The 14,674-nt window shown below is 39.0% G+C and overlaps 1 protein-coding gene across 1 annotated transcript in view; it reads right to left on the reverse strand.

Moving 5' to 3' along the window:
- LOC133516481 (rho guanine nucleotide exchange factor 18) overlaps window positions 1–14,674 on the reverse strand; it is a 77,890-nt gene that overhangs the window by 19,226 nt on the left and 43,990 nt on the right. Inside the window, exons 19-25 of the mRNA XM_061849460.1 lie at window positions 11,892–12,026; window positions 9,777–9,931; window positions 8,596–8,728; window positions 6,842–6,999; window positions 4,841–4,956; window positions 1,517–1,630; window positions 284–393 (exon numbers count right to left, since the gene is read on the reverse strand). Of these exons, the coding sequence (XP_061705444.1) occupies window positions 284–393; window positions 1,517–1,630; window positions 4,841–4,956; window positions 6,842–6,999; window positions 8,596–8,728; window positions 9,777–9,931; window positions 11,892–12,026 (921 nt within the window). The remainder of the gene's footprint in view (window positions 1–283; window positions 394–1,516; window positions 1,631–4,840; window positions 4,957–6,841; window positions 7,000–8,595; window positions 8,729–9,776; window positions 9,932–11,891; window positions 12,027–14,674) is intronic.

Below are 14,674 nucleotides of genomic sequence, written 5' to 3' on the forward strand. Positions count from 1 at the left end.
CATTTTGCATAACGACCTTTAAATAAAGGGTTCAAGCCTTGAAATTGCTGCTGAAAAAATAGTATGCAAGGAGATCAATAAGAGAGTCGGAAAGAGGTTCTGAATGTCGGCCTCAGAAATAAAGAACGTAAATAAATCCACCATTTACCTAGATAGCCTAAAATGTAATTTTGAATACAATCTTTCGTCTGACGTAATATACCGGATTCGAAAGATATACCTAAGATAATAGGGCATATGGAAATAGGTACATACAAGAGAGACCGAAATGTCAATATTTTACCTTGACAACGCGGCACACCTCCTGCCATAACGCGTGTGTGTCAGGTTGTGGAGCCGCCAGCCGCACATAGTCTGGGAACACCAAGCCCCCTGGAAATACTGTGTTCACACCTGTGAAACAAACAGTTAATCAGAAACCGTACACTACCTCTTAAGCTTAGAAAAACAGATCCTGCCGTAAGTTCAAGTCTCACCCAAGGCAATAATTTGACTAAGCTTAATAGCATCGTTCGCATTCGTTTCTGCTTGTTAACAATTAATTTAGTAGATTGCCTCGTTGTAGTTTGGTTGAAAAAAGTAAGTGTGACATGCTTATATGAATTGTCATTTTTGTCGAAACAAAATGTCGTATTAACCACGAGTTTTGATGTGATCATTCGCGCCTTTAAATAAGTAAGTCCTCAATAAATAGTTCATTACAATGAGAAAGTAAAGGCCAAAGAGCGTCAAGTTCCGGCGGTTCCGCGGCCGGCTCCCTAACACTGCGGGGTTGCGAACTGCATCGCAGCCATAATTGTGTATTTTTAGTTTTAAGATATACTTTATAATAATATGTATGCACGTTTGAAGGTTATTTATGGGCCAATAGTTGCCTGCAAATAAAGTTTTCATTCATTAACCTTACAATTGATTTCCTATTTGAAGAACCAAACCTATACCACGGCACAACACAGCTGCATTTCGTGGCAGTTTTAGATATTCCGCCACGAAATACTGGAACAACATACCGCCGCCCATACTAAACTCTCATTCAATTTTGTCTTTTAATGTAAAATACAATAAGTACATTTTAAATTTGCAGAAATCTACTCCAAGTGCCAACTCCAACTTTAACCTTTATTAAGTTTTTATTATTTTCATTCCATAGAACCGCGGGGTAAACTCTAATTAGTCCTACACATATGTCGTTGAGAAAATAAGTTAAAAATAATATATAAATAGCGCGAACTGGAAAACAAAATGTGATTCTTATCCTCATCTCGACTTAGTTTAATTTTAGTTAAGTTTACGTACAGACGCGATCGCTTGGACAGGTCTCCACGGAAGACCAGCGTCAAGATACCTGAAAGGTAACTTGCCGACAAGCTGAGGAGAGACCTTTTCAGTGATGTTTATACTTTTTACTAATAAATGTGTTTTAGTAGATTTAAGCAATATTGTAAGCGTCCTGAATAAATTTATTTTCTTTCTTTCTTCTTTCTTTCTATATTGACGAATGAGCTGAAGTACAGACCTGTGCTGGGCACGTCGAGCGTGGAGGTGCCCGTGTGTCCCACCATTTTCATGTGCAGTGCCATTTTTTCTTCTAGCAGCGTCGCGTGCTCTCTGTCCTTCACACGCAACGCCTCTGTTGGCACAAAACATGCGATGTGTGAATATACAAAACGAAATCATAAATACATTTTTGCTGCTCTTTCAACGAGAAAAAATGTGGAATCATTTTTTAAACCGTAGAAGAGACAAAGAAACCAAATAGCCCCCCCTTATTCATAAACGACTACTAAAGTTGACAAGCCGCTAATAATCGTTTGTCCCTTGCCATCATACTGATACGTCGATGAGGGACTAACGATTATTAACGGCTTGTCAACTTTAGTAGACGTTTATGAATAAGGGAGTAGTAATTTAGTGTGAATATTAATAAGCAGATTTATTTTATTAAAAATAAATAAATTATAGTAAAAAAATTGTGTGTAATATATGAAACAACAATTACAAGGCTGTGTGTAATTGATTGCTTTAAAAAACTGCTTGATTGTTTATGGGTGTAGCAGAAGCCTTTGAATTTTGGTTGAACCATTACTGATATTAAATTTTAGCATTGTATGAGTTTGCGATCTAATTCGATGGTCCCGGGTTCGAAACCCGGTAAGGGCATTTATTTGTGTAATGAACATGGTACAAGCTTTGCTTAGTTTACTTTGTTTAACATTTGTTCGATTCCAGAAAATAAATTTTAAAAGTATTGGTCAATAATAAATTGCATATAAAGTAATAATTTTACAGATAAACTATGGTAAAACTGTGATGATGAAAGTAACAGAAATACAAATTCCAAGTAATACTTTCTAATAAATATTTTCGTATCTATTCTACATGTTGTTGTAGATATGTATTATTATGTACCTACTTTGTAACTTTTATCGACAATTAACAAGCAGGAATTGGAATTTAAAAGTTAAACAGAACTTTAAATATACAATTATACAACAATATACGATGTATTTGGTTATAAATCATATTATCTATTTTGTTTCTAATATTCTAAGACCTTGTACAATCGCCATCTGATATATGGAAGCGCTCAGGGTATTCACAAATATCTAAACAAAGCCTCTATTATCAAGGCGTTAAGGTTCATGCTCAGATATTTCTGAGCACTGATGGCGACCATACATACTATCTAAAATGAGGTTCTAATACTATACATCTGTTTTATAATGCTATTTCATTCATAAATCTGTAAAAAAAATAGGAATAAATAAACTAAAACACAATAAATGTACCTCCGTATAAGCATTATTACATTTTTATTATGTACTTGCTTAGTCAACCACATTTAGAACTCTTAAGTACAAGTTATTGTATCACATATATATTTCGCATATAAGCAACTTATGTGTTCAATTAATAAGATAAATCTTATATGAAGGTACTCAGAGAAAGACCTGTACATATGCCATGCATTCATGCAACCATCTAGAGTTATTAAATCACCTTCTATTTGCCACCATGGAGTCTCATCTGTCCAATAAAATGTATATATAAGCAGTGAAATTGAAAACTATTACTATTCTACACTGTAGGAAATCCAAGTCCACTACGAGTATAATACAATGAAGAAAAGTTAAAACCGCATACTAACATTTCTTAATTAACACAACATACTATGTACCTTTAGGTATTTCAATAAAAGTAAACAAAATCTACTCTCAAATGGCTCCTTAAGCCAGTTGAGGGTAGATGAGAAAATTACATGATCAAATAATGTAGGTTAAAGTCAGGTCGTTCAGTGACAGATCTAGGCGGTTTCGTATTTGGTTGGTTAACCAATAAATGTTACAACTAACCGAAAATGAACAAATTGTTTACTTTCATTTAAATACCTAAAGATAAGTTGTAGGTCCATGGGAAATATGATTCTCGTCAATTGTAAAAAGGCTTAAAAATACTTTATCTCCAGGTTTCAGGACTCGGGGCGTAAAGGATGTGTTTTCTGTTATATTTACAGATGAAGATGTCTAACTACTTTTAGTTCGAGCTGCAACTCCTCTTAATATTAAATATGTAAATGCGTCGACATAATTTTTTATTTTATTTTAACAGTTTTGATTGCTTTTGTTTAAACCACGAAAATCTTAAGAGCGCTCTTGTTCAATCAATATGGGCTTTTACTCCCAGTTTTATTTGGACTTTATTTCAAAAAATAAGGTACAATTCGAATCTGTGCTTTGTTAGGTTGATTTTGCTAAAACCACGAGTATCACAGGCTAGATCTCAAACAATTTACGACTTTATTGTCCTATTAATCAATTTTAGCGTTCCTCTCTCACCAGGGACCAGTCCCGAAAATTATTTATTAGGTTGATTATGCATAAATTCTTAATTATGATTAATTAATTTTCGACTTTATCCCTCAAGTAATAATCGCATTCACCAGTGATTAGTCGTATGTCTCGTTGTTCCAAACTGGTTTGTTAGATTAAATAATTTATGATAAAAACGTGTATGAGTAATCTGCCAAAAAATATAGTCCTCATCGATTTCGATGACGGCGACCTCAGCAATTACGGATTACGCCGATTATGGGCCCTAATGTGGCTGGCCAGGCCGAACTTGGTCTTAAAGACTCTTTTGCAGGTGTTACAATTGATGAAGACGCGTTGTATGTATACGTGTAAGAGGGCTTCGGTCTCTCTTTACGTTGGTCTCATAGTAGTTTAGTGGTTACATAGTTAAGGACCTGTAATTAGTCAAAAGTTAATTGATTCCATTGTGTTACGACAATTCAGCCATTTCTACTTAAGTTATATGCATTAGAGTGTGTAAGCGTGTGCTATAGACTAATTACATATGTGTATGAATGAAGAACAAAGAATACAATACAATTTCCATGGTTAATATTTGTAACCAAAATTTAATCAATTAACTTAAGACTTAACACAGCTTCTTAACTACGCTTAATTATGTTTTTTTTACGCATTAAGTGTCGCTCAATGTAGTATCAAGTATTCCCCAACAAAATAATAGTATTTTATACTAATTGTGATCGTGATATAATAGAGAACTTTTAAGTCGAGTACCGTGTTTAGGCCACGAAGCTTGCTGAGTGACCTTAATAAGGTAAGATATTGAAAATCTTGATGACATCATTATTGTATACAAAAAAATTCTACGAGTCATCTTAAATATTTTTTTACTATAAAACCTAAATAATTAATGAATATTGGTTCAGTCGGGGAGCCCATACTGAAAAATACTCGATTACAGTTTGGTTGCGAAGTCTTAATTCAACTATTAAAGTCGACGAGTAGAAAAAGTAGCATATCGCACTCACCAGTGATCAGTCTTATGCTCTCGTAGCGGGCGTCGAGCGCGCGCTGGCGCTCCTCGGCCGACGCGTGCGCGCCCTCCGCCTCCTCCGCCTCCGACGGGCACTGCGACACCGCCAGCCTGACGGATGTACCAATATCATTAAACGTGCGAAGCGAATAATGAATGGAATCAGGCGTTACTTTGCGGAAATCCATACTAATAAAAAAAAATTACTTTGCTAATCCGCGAAAAGATAACGTGCTAGTAAATCAGTGCTAACTCGTTATACTAATTAATGAATTAATTATTTTTTTAATTGCATGTAAAAAAAAATACGCAAGTAAGTATAACGGGTTAGCACTGATTGACTAGCACGTTATCTTTTCGCGAATTAGCAAAGTAATATTCTTTGTTTTTATGAGCGAAGCAAAGTCTAGACCCAAGGCCCAAGTGGACGCTCTAGTTAAACAAGTTCAAAGGTATAGGAGCGGCCTTAGTGCACGCTGCTCGAATCACTTGAGATTGACGCCACGCTGCACGCCCCGCCGAACGCTCCGCATCGAGCATCCACTCAGGCTTTATACTAACAATCAGTCACCTAGGAGTACGTCTGTCCATTTACACATTTTAGATCTGGGAGCACGGTAGTGCCCCCGCCATGTCGAGCAAAGCGAAGGGCACTACCTACCTTTTCTCGAAGTGCTTCGTCGTTTTTTTTTACCATTATTACTTGGGTTTGGATTATACCAGATAAACAAAATTCTCGGGATATAATGTCAATACGTAGTGGACTTATTAAGCGTAATAAATTTCAATTACATAGCTCTCTTACATTAGATTTTAATCATATCTTTAAAAAAACCCGATTTCGTCACTGACTCACTCACTCACTGATGATCATCAGAACCCTTAGGGTACTTCCTGAAGTCCTAGAAAGCTAAAATTTGGCATGTAAGATAGTATTAGAACACACACAACAAACAAATTTCAAAAATTTGAAAATTTTGGCCCCTAAGGGGGAAGGGGAGGGTAGAATTTTGTATGGAGAATCAATAACCGCTGAACCGATTTAGTTAAAATTCGGTATGTAGATAGTTATTGCTATAAGGAAGGATATAGAATAGTTTCCAAAGCCAAAATCACACCGTAAGGGTGAAAAAGGGGAGGAAAAGGGCATTAGGGGGGAAAAGGGGTTGAAGTTTGTATGGGGAATCAGTAAAAAAGCATATTGTATAAAAGATGCCCCCAGATAAGTATTTCAGGATTTTTAATAGTCAATCACCCCCAATCCTTTAAATTAGGGGATGGAAGATTGTCATAAGCAACTTACAAAAAGAAGTGAAATCCCATCAAAAACATTTTCATGTAAAATGTTGCCAAGACGAAACCATAAGGCTAGGTGTAGTTAGTGACGTTAGGGCTTGTAGAGTTAGAAGCTTGGCTCCACAAGAGATCTTATAACTTTTTGACAGAGCCTTATAGTTTCGTCTTGGCAATATTTTACATGAATGTTTTTGATGGGTTCATAATGTCCAGGATGTCTTGCAGTCTTACATCTCTAGCCTGGACTGTCGACGGCAGATCCACAAGCCTTTTGTACAAGCGGTTCTAATCTGCACCTTCCTCGCAATAACAAACAAAGTGAATGATGGCGGCATATAGACCGTTTTGTCAGTCCTAAAATGATTTGAGTCACGTAGTAACCCTGTAGGCACCTACAGCCAGCTACAGACAGCGCTGGTGGCCTAGCGGTAAGAGCGTGCGACTTGCAAACCGGAGGTCGCGGGTTCAAACCTCGGCTCGTACCAATGAGTTTTTGGGAACTTATGTACGAAATATCATTTGATATTTGCCAGTCGCTTTTCGGTGAAGGAAAACATCGTGAGGAAACCGGACTAATCCCAATAAGGCCTAGTTTACCCTCTGGGTTGGAATTAGTTGCCAAGTGCGGACCCCAGGCTCCCATGGGTCGTGGCATAATGCCGGGACAACGCGAGGAAGAAGAGAGTAGTCCCGGAGGCACCTGATGTTGTGTATCCAGGCGTGGATGTCCTTGGGGCGGTGCACGCGCAGCTCGAACATCTCGGGCTCGGCGGGCCCGCTGCAGATCAGGTACAGCCCGCGCCCCTCCGCGCCCGCCTTCTCGCGGACCAGCAGCTTCACCAGCGATACCACTCCAGTCTGGAACAATACTTGGAATAAATACACGTTCCGGTTACAAAATACTTATTATACAGTATTAATCCTTTTTTTATCGCAGGTATTTATTAGTTTATTACTTACATATAGTAAAATGGAAAAAGATCAAGATGATCAGAGATGGAGATGGGTCATAGTCAAGTGAATGCAGTGGAAATGAGAGCGTTGAGAATTGTGTGTGGTGTAAAATTACAAGATAGAATTAGGAACAGTGTGATAAGGGAAAAGTGTGGACTGAACGAAAATGTAGAGACAAAAATTAAGAAAGGTATGTTGAGATAGTTTGGACATTTGGAAAGAATGAGTGAAAGAAGGTTAACAAAGAGAGTGTATAAGGGAGAAGTAGAAGAGCGAGCTGGAAGGGGTAGACCTCGGCGGACTTTCTCTGATCAAATCGGAGAAATCCTGAAGAAAGGCCAGGTCAAGAGCACCCTAAACCGACGAGCGTGTATGAGGAATATCATGAAAGTGAAGGAAGCGAAAGAGGTATGTCAGGATCGTAGCAAGTGGAAATCCGTGGTCTCTGCCTACCCCTCCGGGAAATAGGCGTGATTATATGTATGTATGTATTTACTAAAACGGCAATTCGATTGCCCCAATTCGTCATTTTAGTACAAAATTGGTATGGTCAAGGATTTCATTTCAGTACCATTTCGTACCTTATCACAGTGACAATGGTATGAGGTCTCTAGCGATTATTGATTGTGACGACAAGGTACGAAATGGTACGGAAATTAAATTCTTTGACTGTACAAAAGCAAAATATGATTGTGTAATAAATCGGCCATTCGAAATCCCATTTCAATATGAGGTGTAGTACACTACAGGTCGGGAAACGAAGGGTTGCAGGCTAAGTAGATATAGACGGATTGGCAGACGCAATCCCCGTTTCTCGCCGAGATTTGTATAGTGCTTTTCTCAAACTTGCAATGAATAAAAAAAAATGTAGTCCATTTTTTTATTGTAAGTTTACACAGCTAAAAACAAATTACGAATCTACTACTATTTGATGGTTGAATGCCAAGACGTTGTGTTACAATTTGACGTTTAAAGGTTGCTTTACAGGTCGACGTGTGTAAGGCTGTACGAAATTCCTTTACATATCTTCACTCATCGCACCGGATACGTAGCATTCTGGACCTAATTTGAAGTAAGTCATGTCAACATTTCATTGCAAGTTAAAAAAATAACATTGTTTACAAGGGCCAAATAGTTTGAGTAATCTCTTTCTCGAGATTTAATGTATTTTTAACCATAGAGACTATACATCTCTATTGTATTGTAGTAATTATTTATTTTAAGATTATTATAATGTAATGTCTACCCAGGTATTGGCTGTTGTATTTATAAATATTGTTATGTATTTTTCATGTCACTATATGATGTTACTATAAATGTTGTATTGACTTGTAAAAGAGCCCTTGAGGCCCACTTGCAGAATAAATTTTTGATTTTTGAATTTTGTTGACTTGGCGACATTTAGGTGCGAAATCGAGTGCAACGAAGATATGACACAGGGATGGTGCAGGTACTGCAATTAACATTATTGGTCTTAAGAATATGAATTATAAAAATTACCTTATTGTCAGGTGTGAAGAAGGTGTATTTGTTGTTATTGTCGTGCAGAAAGAACAGGACGTCTGTCAGCACGATCACTAGGAGCGTCTGCATTTTGCTGCGACCCTGCATTAACGTCGCTACTCCTTCGAACCTGAGAGAAACACGAATTTAAATCAAAACATTTTTGCAAGTTAGCTAGCTTGAGTTAGAACAACTATTAGCTCTTTGAATAATCGTGCTATCAACCTTAAGGTTTGGCAGTATGGTTCATCGTAGCATAGCAGCAAAAACTCATTGAATGTATGTGTAAAGCCTAAGGAAAAGATCCTGCCCCAGAGTTTGACAAACGGAGAAGATGACGGCATCAAACGTTTTGCAGTAACTGAATTCAAACGACAACTTTTGACAACCAGATGATTCGGTCAGGCGCATGATTTATGGAACCGAACTGCATCATCTACATTACCTGTAATATTCAATAACACATCTAAGCAATCAATCTAAAACAATAACACATCTAATTCAAATAAAGCCAGCGAACATTTAAGTCCTCCAATTAACCCATCAACTTAATTTGTAACTAACGTAAGGACGAGATTTGCTTGTATCTTTATACAAATAACTTGTCAAGGCGTCCTTATGGCAAGCGACAAAGTGGGACGTTTTGCCGGCCGCGGTCACATTTTAGCTCAATTTTTAGTGTTGGTTAAAACTCAAGTCCTTTGAGTCCTCTGCTTTAAGACTCGACTCAGTTTTTCAGATTAATAAATAAGATGAAACTCTAGTTCTTATCAACTTATTAGAGACTCGAGTCTTTTGTAGAGACTTGAGTCCTTTTCGGAGAATGTATGCTTGTATTTTTTTACAAATAACTTCAAAATGCGTTGTCTTTTTGTAAAATTAATGGATATACATGACATAAATCATACAATAACGCCTATTTACTTTACTGTTGTTTAGGTAAAACCTATAAAATTGTTAACTGAGTCTTTATCCAGAGACTCGAATCCTTTTGAGCTGCGCTTAAAAAAGACTCAATAAAGGACTCGACTCGGGACTTAAAAGACTCGAAAGTTTTTTAAGCTCACAGTCTCGTAAAAACAAGTCGAGTTCTTCAATTTAGACTCAAAAGACTCGAGTTGCTACAAACACTAAGTTTTCCAGCAAGTCATTCTAATTTAAACTTAAATAGAACTTACTTAAGACTCCTGTTCCCTTGCAGTATGTCGCTCTTCTTAAACTTGCGCCCGCGGAAGTTGGCGAAGGACTTCGCGTCGATTCGGTGGTAGATCTCCAGCTTTCTGTCTTCTCGCTCTTTCGCCGCCACTTGGTTGTCCACGTCTACTAATATTTCCTGTTATAAAAATAACTTAAAATTAGTATATGAGCAAGCCTCGGAGAAACGCTCGTTATTTTGTAAGCAACCATTGTTTATACTCCGTTTTTTTTTGTCAGATTAAACCTCAAAAATAGTGGTCGTTCACTTTTTCTTCCGAAATGCTAGGGTTCCTATAATATATTGCGGTACAATAATATGTAAACAACACTATCATTCAGTGCATAGTTACTCAGATTTTATTTTGGAGGAAAACAGTATCCACTAATTTTGAGGTTATAAGAATTCTAACCTGAAAAAAAAACTGATCAACTCATTTATGAAAATGTTCGTTCACTGTCTACGAATGTCCCTGGGGCATATTCATTATTTACTTATAGTAACGGTACAGCTCTCGTAACAGTTGCCAAATGCGACAGTGAAGCAAATATTAACCTAGATACATATACCTATACCACAGAATAAGTAATAGTACTACCATACAGAAAATACACTTAATACAAAACCGAAGTTTGACAGCGATTCAGGGACAAATCATCCTGTCCCTTTCTTATGTACGTGTGATAGGGATAGTACCCCCTTTCGGCTATTTAGGGTTGTCAAAATTCAAGTCATTAATCATTGTTGTCTGTGGTCGTACACGCAAAGGGACGTCAAGTTATGCCAACCCTAATAATTTCTTGGAGCAATGCCGAGCCGAAAGAAGCCGGAACTGCCCGAAAGGAACAGCCCCCCTGCCTATACATTTTAATCGTTGACATTGGTATAAGGAAATCCCGTTGTACATAACGGGTTATATGGAACGACGGGCGTTTCTCTGAGCCTTGTAAATGAGGAAGCGTTGGTAGTTTGGTAGCCTAGCGGTAAAGCGTGCGTACAGATACGCGAGTTGCGGAAAATTTCCAAATACATGGAAAAGGTCTAGGAAATTTAAGGGAAATTTTACAGGGAAACAACGGAAACTGTCATTATGGAAATGGAAAATTTCGATTCACATACCTATACATTACACATGTAGGTGAATAATGAGTAGTTCCCGAAATTTTTCCGTGTGCAATTTTCGCAATTTTGGTAACTTTCCGACGGTACATAAGGCGTGCAACTTTTATACCGAAGGTCGCAGGTTCCAAGTTTTCGAACCCCGGCTAGTATCAATGAATGTCTTACAAATAATGTATTAGATACATCGTTTAAACGAAACAAACGAAATGACAAAGTTAGGAAGATTAGTGGTTATATAAGGAAGTCAATTCTAGATTGCTACAACCCAGTAGGAGGCAAACGAGGAGACGGATCACCTGATGGTAAGCTATTATCGTCGCCCATGGACAGCTGCAACACCAGAGGGATTGTAAGTGCGTTGCCGGCATTCATTGTAGGAGTACGCGCTTTTTTCCAAGGTTTGAAGGTCGTATCGGTCCAGAAATACCGCAGGCGACAGTTCATTCCACACTTTAGCTGTGCGAGGCAGGAAGATTCTGGAGAAACGCACAGTTGAGGACTGCCAACCATCTAAGTGGTGAAGATGGAAATGCTGTAGCGATGGCGGAAAGGAGTGGCAACATAATTAAAAAACATGTCTTATGAAGAAAGACTTAAAAAAAAAATTAAAAGATCGTCGAGAACGCGGAGACCTGATCGAAACGTTTAAAATTCTGACGGGACACTACGACCAGTTTCAAGACCTGTACAAGCGCAATAGTAACACCCGTCTGCGAGGCCACCAATATAAGTTAATATCTGAACTGTATAAAAACCACCCCCGCAGACATTTTCTCAGCAACAGAGTGGTCAAAGCGTGGAACAAACTACCAAAAGACGTGGTCTCAAGCACTGAATGTCAAACAGGCTAGAGAAATACTTAACCAGCGCAAAGAATACATTTGAAGTGAAGATCACTCAGATACAGGTCACTATCAGTTGTTTCAACTGCCTGCCTGATTAATAAATAATAATAATTGCAATATAAAATGTTCACCTTAACGCCACACAGTGCCTTCTGCAGCAGCTCTCTCTCGTTGATATCGTCTCCCGCCGTCTTGAGTAATGGTTCCAGCAGCAGTGGATATTTGGTGAGCCTCTGTGCCACGAATAGCACGCACTCTGGGACACCCTGCCAAAGAAACAGTTGTTAAAGAAACAGTTGGTTAGTTGACGACCGGTCTGGCCTAGTGGGTAGTGACCCTGCCTTATGAAGCCGATGGTCCCGGGTTCAAATCCTGGTAAGGGCATTTATTCGTGTGATGAGCATGGATATTTGTTCCTGAGTCATGGGTGTTTTCTATGTATTTAAGTATTTATAAATATTTATATATTATATATATCGTTGTCTAAGTACCCTCAACACAAGCCTTATTGAGCTTACTGCGGGACTTAGTCAATTTGTGTAATAATGTCCTATAATATTTATTTATTTATTAATATAAAACTCCGGAATATTCAATATTACACATTTTAGATGGCTAAACGTTAATAAAAATACCTAACCAAAATTAATTAATAGTATGTGTAAAGTTCTTGCTTCGCAGTAGATGGCGCTGTCGGTACCCGCCTCGGCTTATGCGGCCACTCTGGTTATCAAAAGTTAAGCTGGATGTCTAGTGATGTCCTGCCAACTACCCACCAAAAGATGGCGTGATTGTAAACAATTTGAGGGTTATCATTATTTTTTTCAAATACTAAACTTTTTCCTAAGACGTGTTGATTTTCACGTAAACAATAAAAAATATTACGTCTACAACCGCCTACAACTTATCTGCTTTGCCTAAAGGTTGACTGGTAGAGAATGCCTTACGGCGTTATGTTGCGTCTATTGTACAGTGTGTTTTCTTATATGCAATAAAGATTAAATAAATACATTGAAACATATTTAAACTCAAGTGTCTCATTTCATCAAACAACTCGCAAAACTGCAAAATATTGCAATTTCTTGCATTAACGCACACTACCATATCTACTGTCATTCCCCAGTGTCTTCTCTTCACTCAGTTACCTACCGCAAAACATGTGGTATATATCAATCAATCAATCAATCAATAAGAATTTATTTCGAACAATGTCCATATTGTGTTAGTAACATACAAATACTTAAATCTAGGGTTAGTATGACAAGATATTACTACAAATTCCTACATACAGGGGCATGTAGCTGCACCCAGTGCTTCAGCCACGGTGAGTCCCACCGGTCGGCCAACGTGCACAGGATGGTATTCGAGCTGGCGCGCCACCGCCTCAACAGCGAACTACACCTCTTCCTGATGATCGCGTGGAAGCCATCGATCCGTCCCTCCGTGAACATACCCGAGGCGCTACAGTGCCGCGGCAGCCCGAACACCACCCTGTACGCGTTGTTGTACTGCACCCGCAGAGCGCTGTATGCCCGCTGCGTATAGCTGATCCATAGGCTGCACGTGTAGAAGGACTGGCAATAGGCTTTAAAAAGCGTAGCCTTCACCTTTTCGGTACATCGTGCAAACCTACGAGCCAACATATTGCAGCGCACAGCCAGCGCTCTGCGTTCCCTCTCAATATCCATGTTGTCACACATGTCATCGGTGACCCAGTGGCCCAAATACTTAAAATGCTGAACTTGTGCTAAAGGAGTTCCACAAAGAGTCACAGGGGGCACGCTGTAGGTTTTATTACCCGCTTTAAACAGCATAAACTCGCTTTTGTTAGCATTGTACTTGAGCCCATGGGCCTCCGCGTACGACTCACATTTGCGCAGTAAACTAATTAAACCACCCACTGAGGGGCTCAGCAGCACCATGTCATCCGCGTAGCTGATGTTATTAACGCGCACTCCGTCTATGGAACATCCCACACTGGCACTACTGAGCTCCTCCAGCAGTCGGTTCATATATAGGTTGAAGAGGCGGGGTGAACTTAACCCCCCCTGCCTCACTCCGCACTTCATCCTATATGTCTCCGAATACGCTCCAGCCCACTTAACACTATTTTCTTGGTTACCATACCAATATTTAAGCAACGAGGTAACTTCATACGGCAGATCCGTATCAGATTGTAACTTACGCCACAGCATGTCATAAGATACGAGGTCGAATGCTTTTGACAGGTCCAAGTAACAGGCATATACGGGTGTTTTTCTTGCCGTATAGTACTGGACAGTCTGCTTCAGACATAGGATGGCAGATTCAGTAGATAGGCCAGGTCTGAAGCCGAACTGCGCGTCGTGCAGGTGTATATGCTTAGCCAGCTGTTTGTCGAGCAGACTGTCCAGAACCTTGGCAATAACATTGGCTAGCGAGATGGGCCTATAGTTGGACATGTCAGAAACATCGCCCGTTTTGTTCTTAACAATTGGGACAACTACTGTATGCGTAAGTTCATCCGGCAGATAACTGTGACTCAAACAAAGGTTAAAAAACAATGCAAGAATTCTTGGTAGGTGCACACCCGCGTACTTCAAATGCTCTATGCTTAAGCTGTCTTTCCCAGGAGACTTCCCTCGCACCATCTTATTAATGACTGAAGCTACCTGTTTAGCAGAGAATCTCACAATATTAACCTCAGGATGACGATCAGCATCGCACATATGAGACGGGGGCGACAGCGGTGGATCAACCTTAAAGTGGCGCTGAAACGCATTAGCTATATCACTCGGCTCATGCAACCCAGCTACGCTCACAGGAAAGGCCGCCTTAGGGTTTAATTTATTAGTCGATTTCCAAAATTTACCAAATTTTTTACTAGAATGTAGCTGCGCAATAATATCCATTCGGATCTGATCTTGATTAATTT

The sequence above is a fragment of the Cydia pomonella genome, chromosome 3 (genome assembly GCF_033807575.1).
Source record: "Cydia pomonella isolate Wapato2018A chromosome 3, ilCydPomo1, whole genome shotgun sequence".
NCBI classification, from domain to species: domain Eukaryota; kingdom Metazoa; phylum Arthropoda; class Insecta; order Lepidoptera; family Tortricidae; genus Cydia; species Cydia pomonella.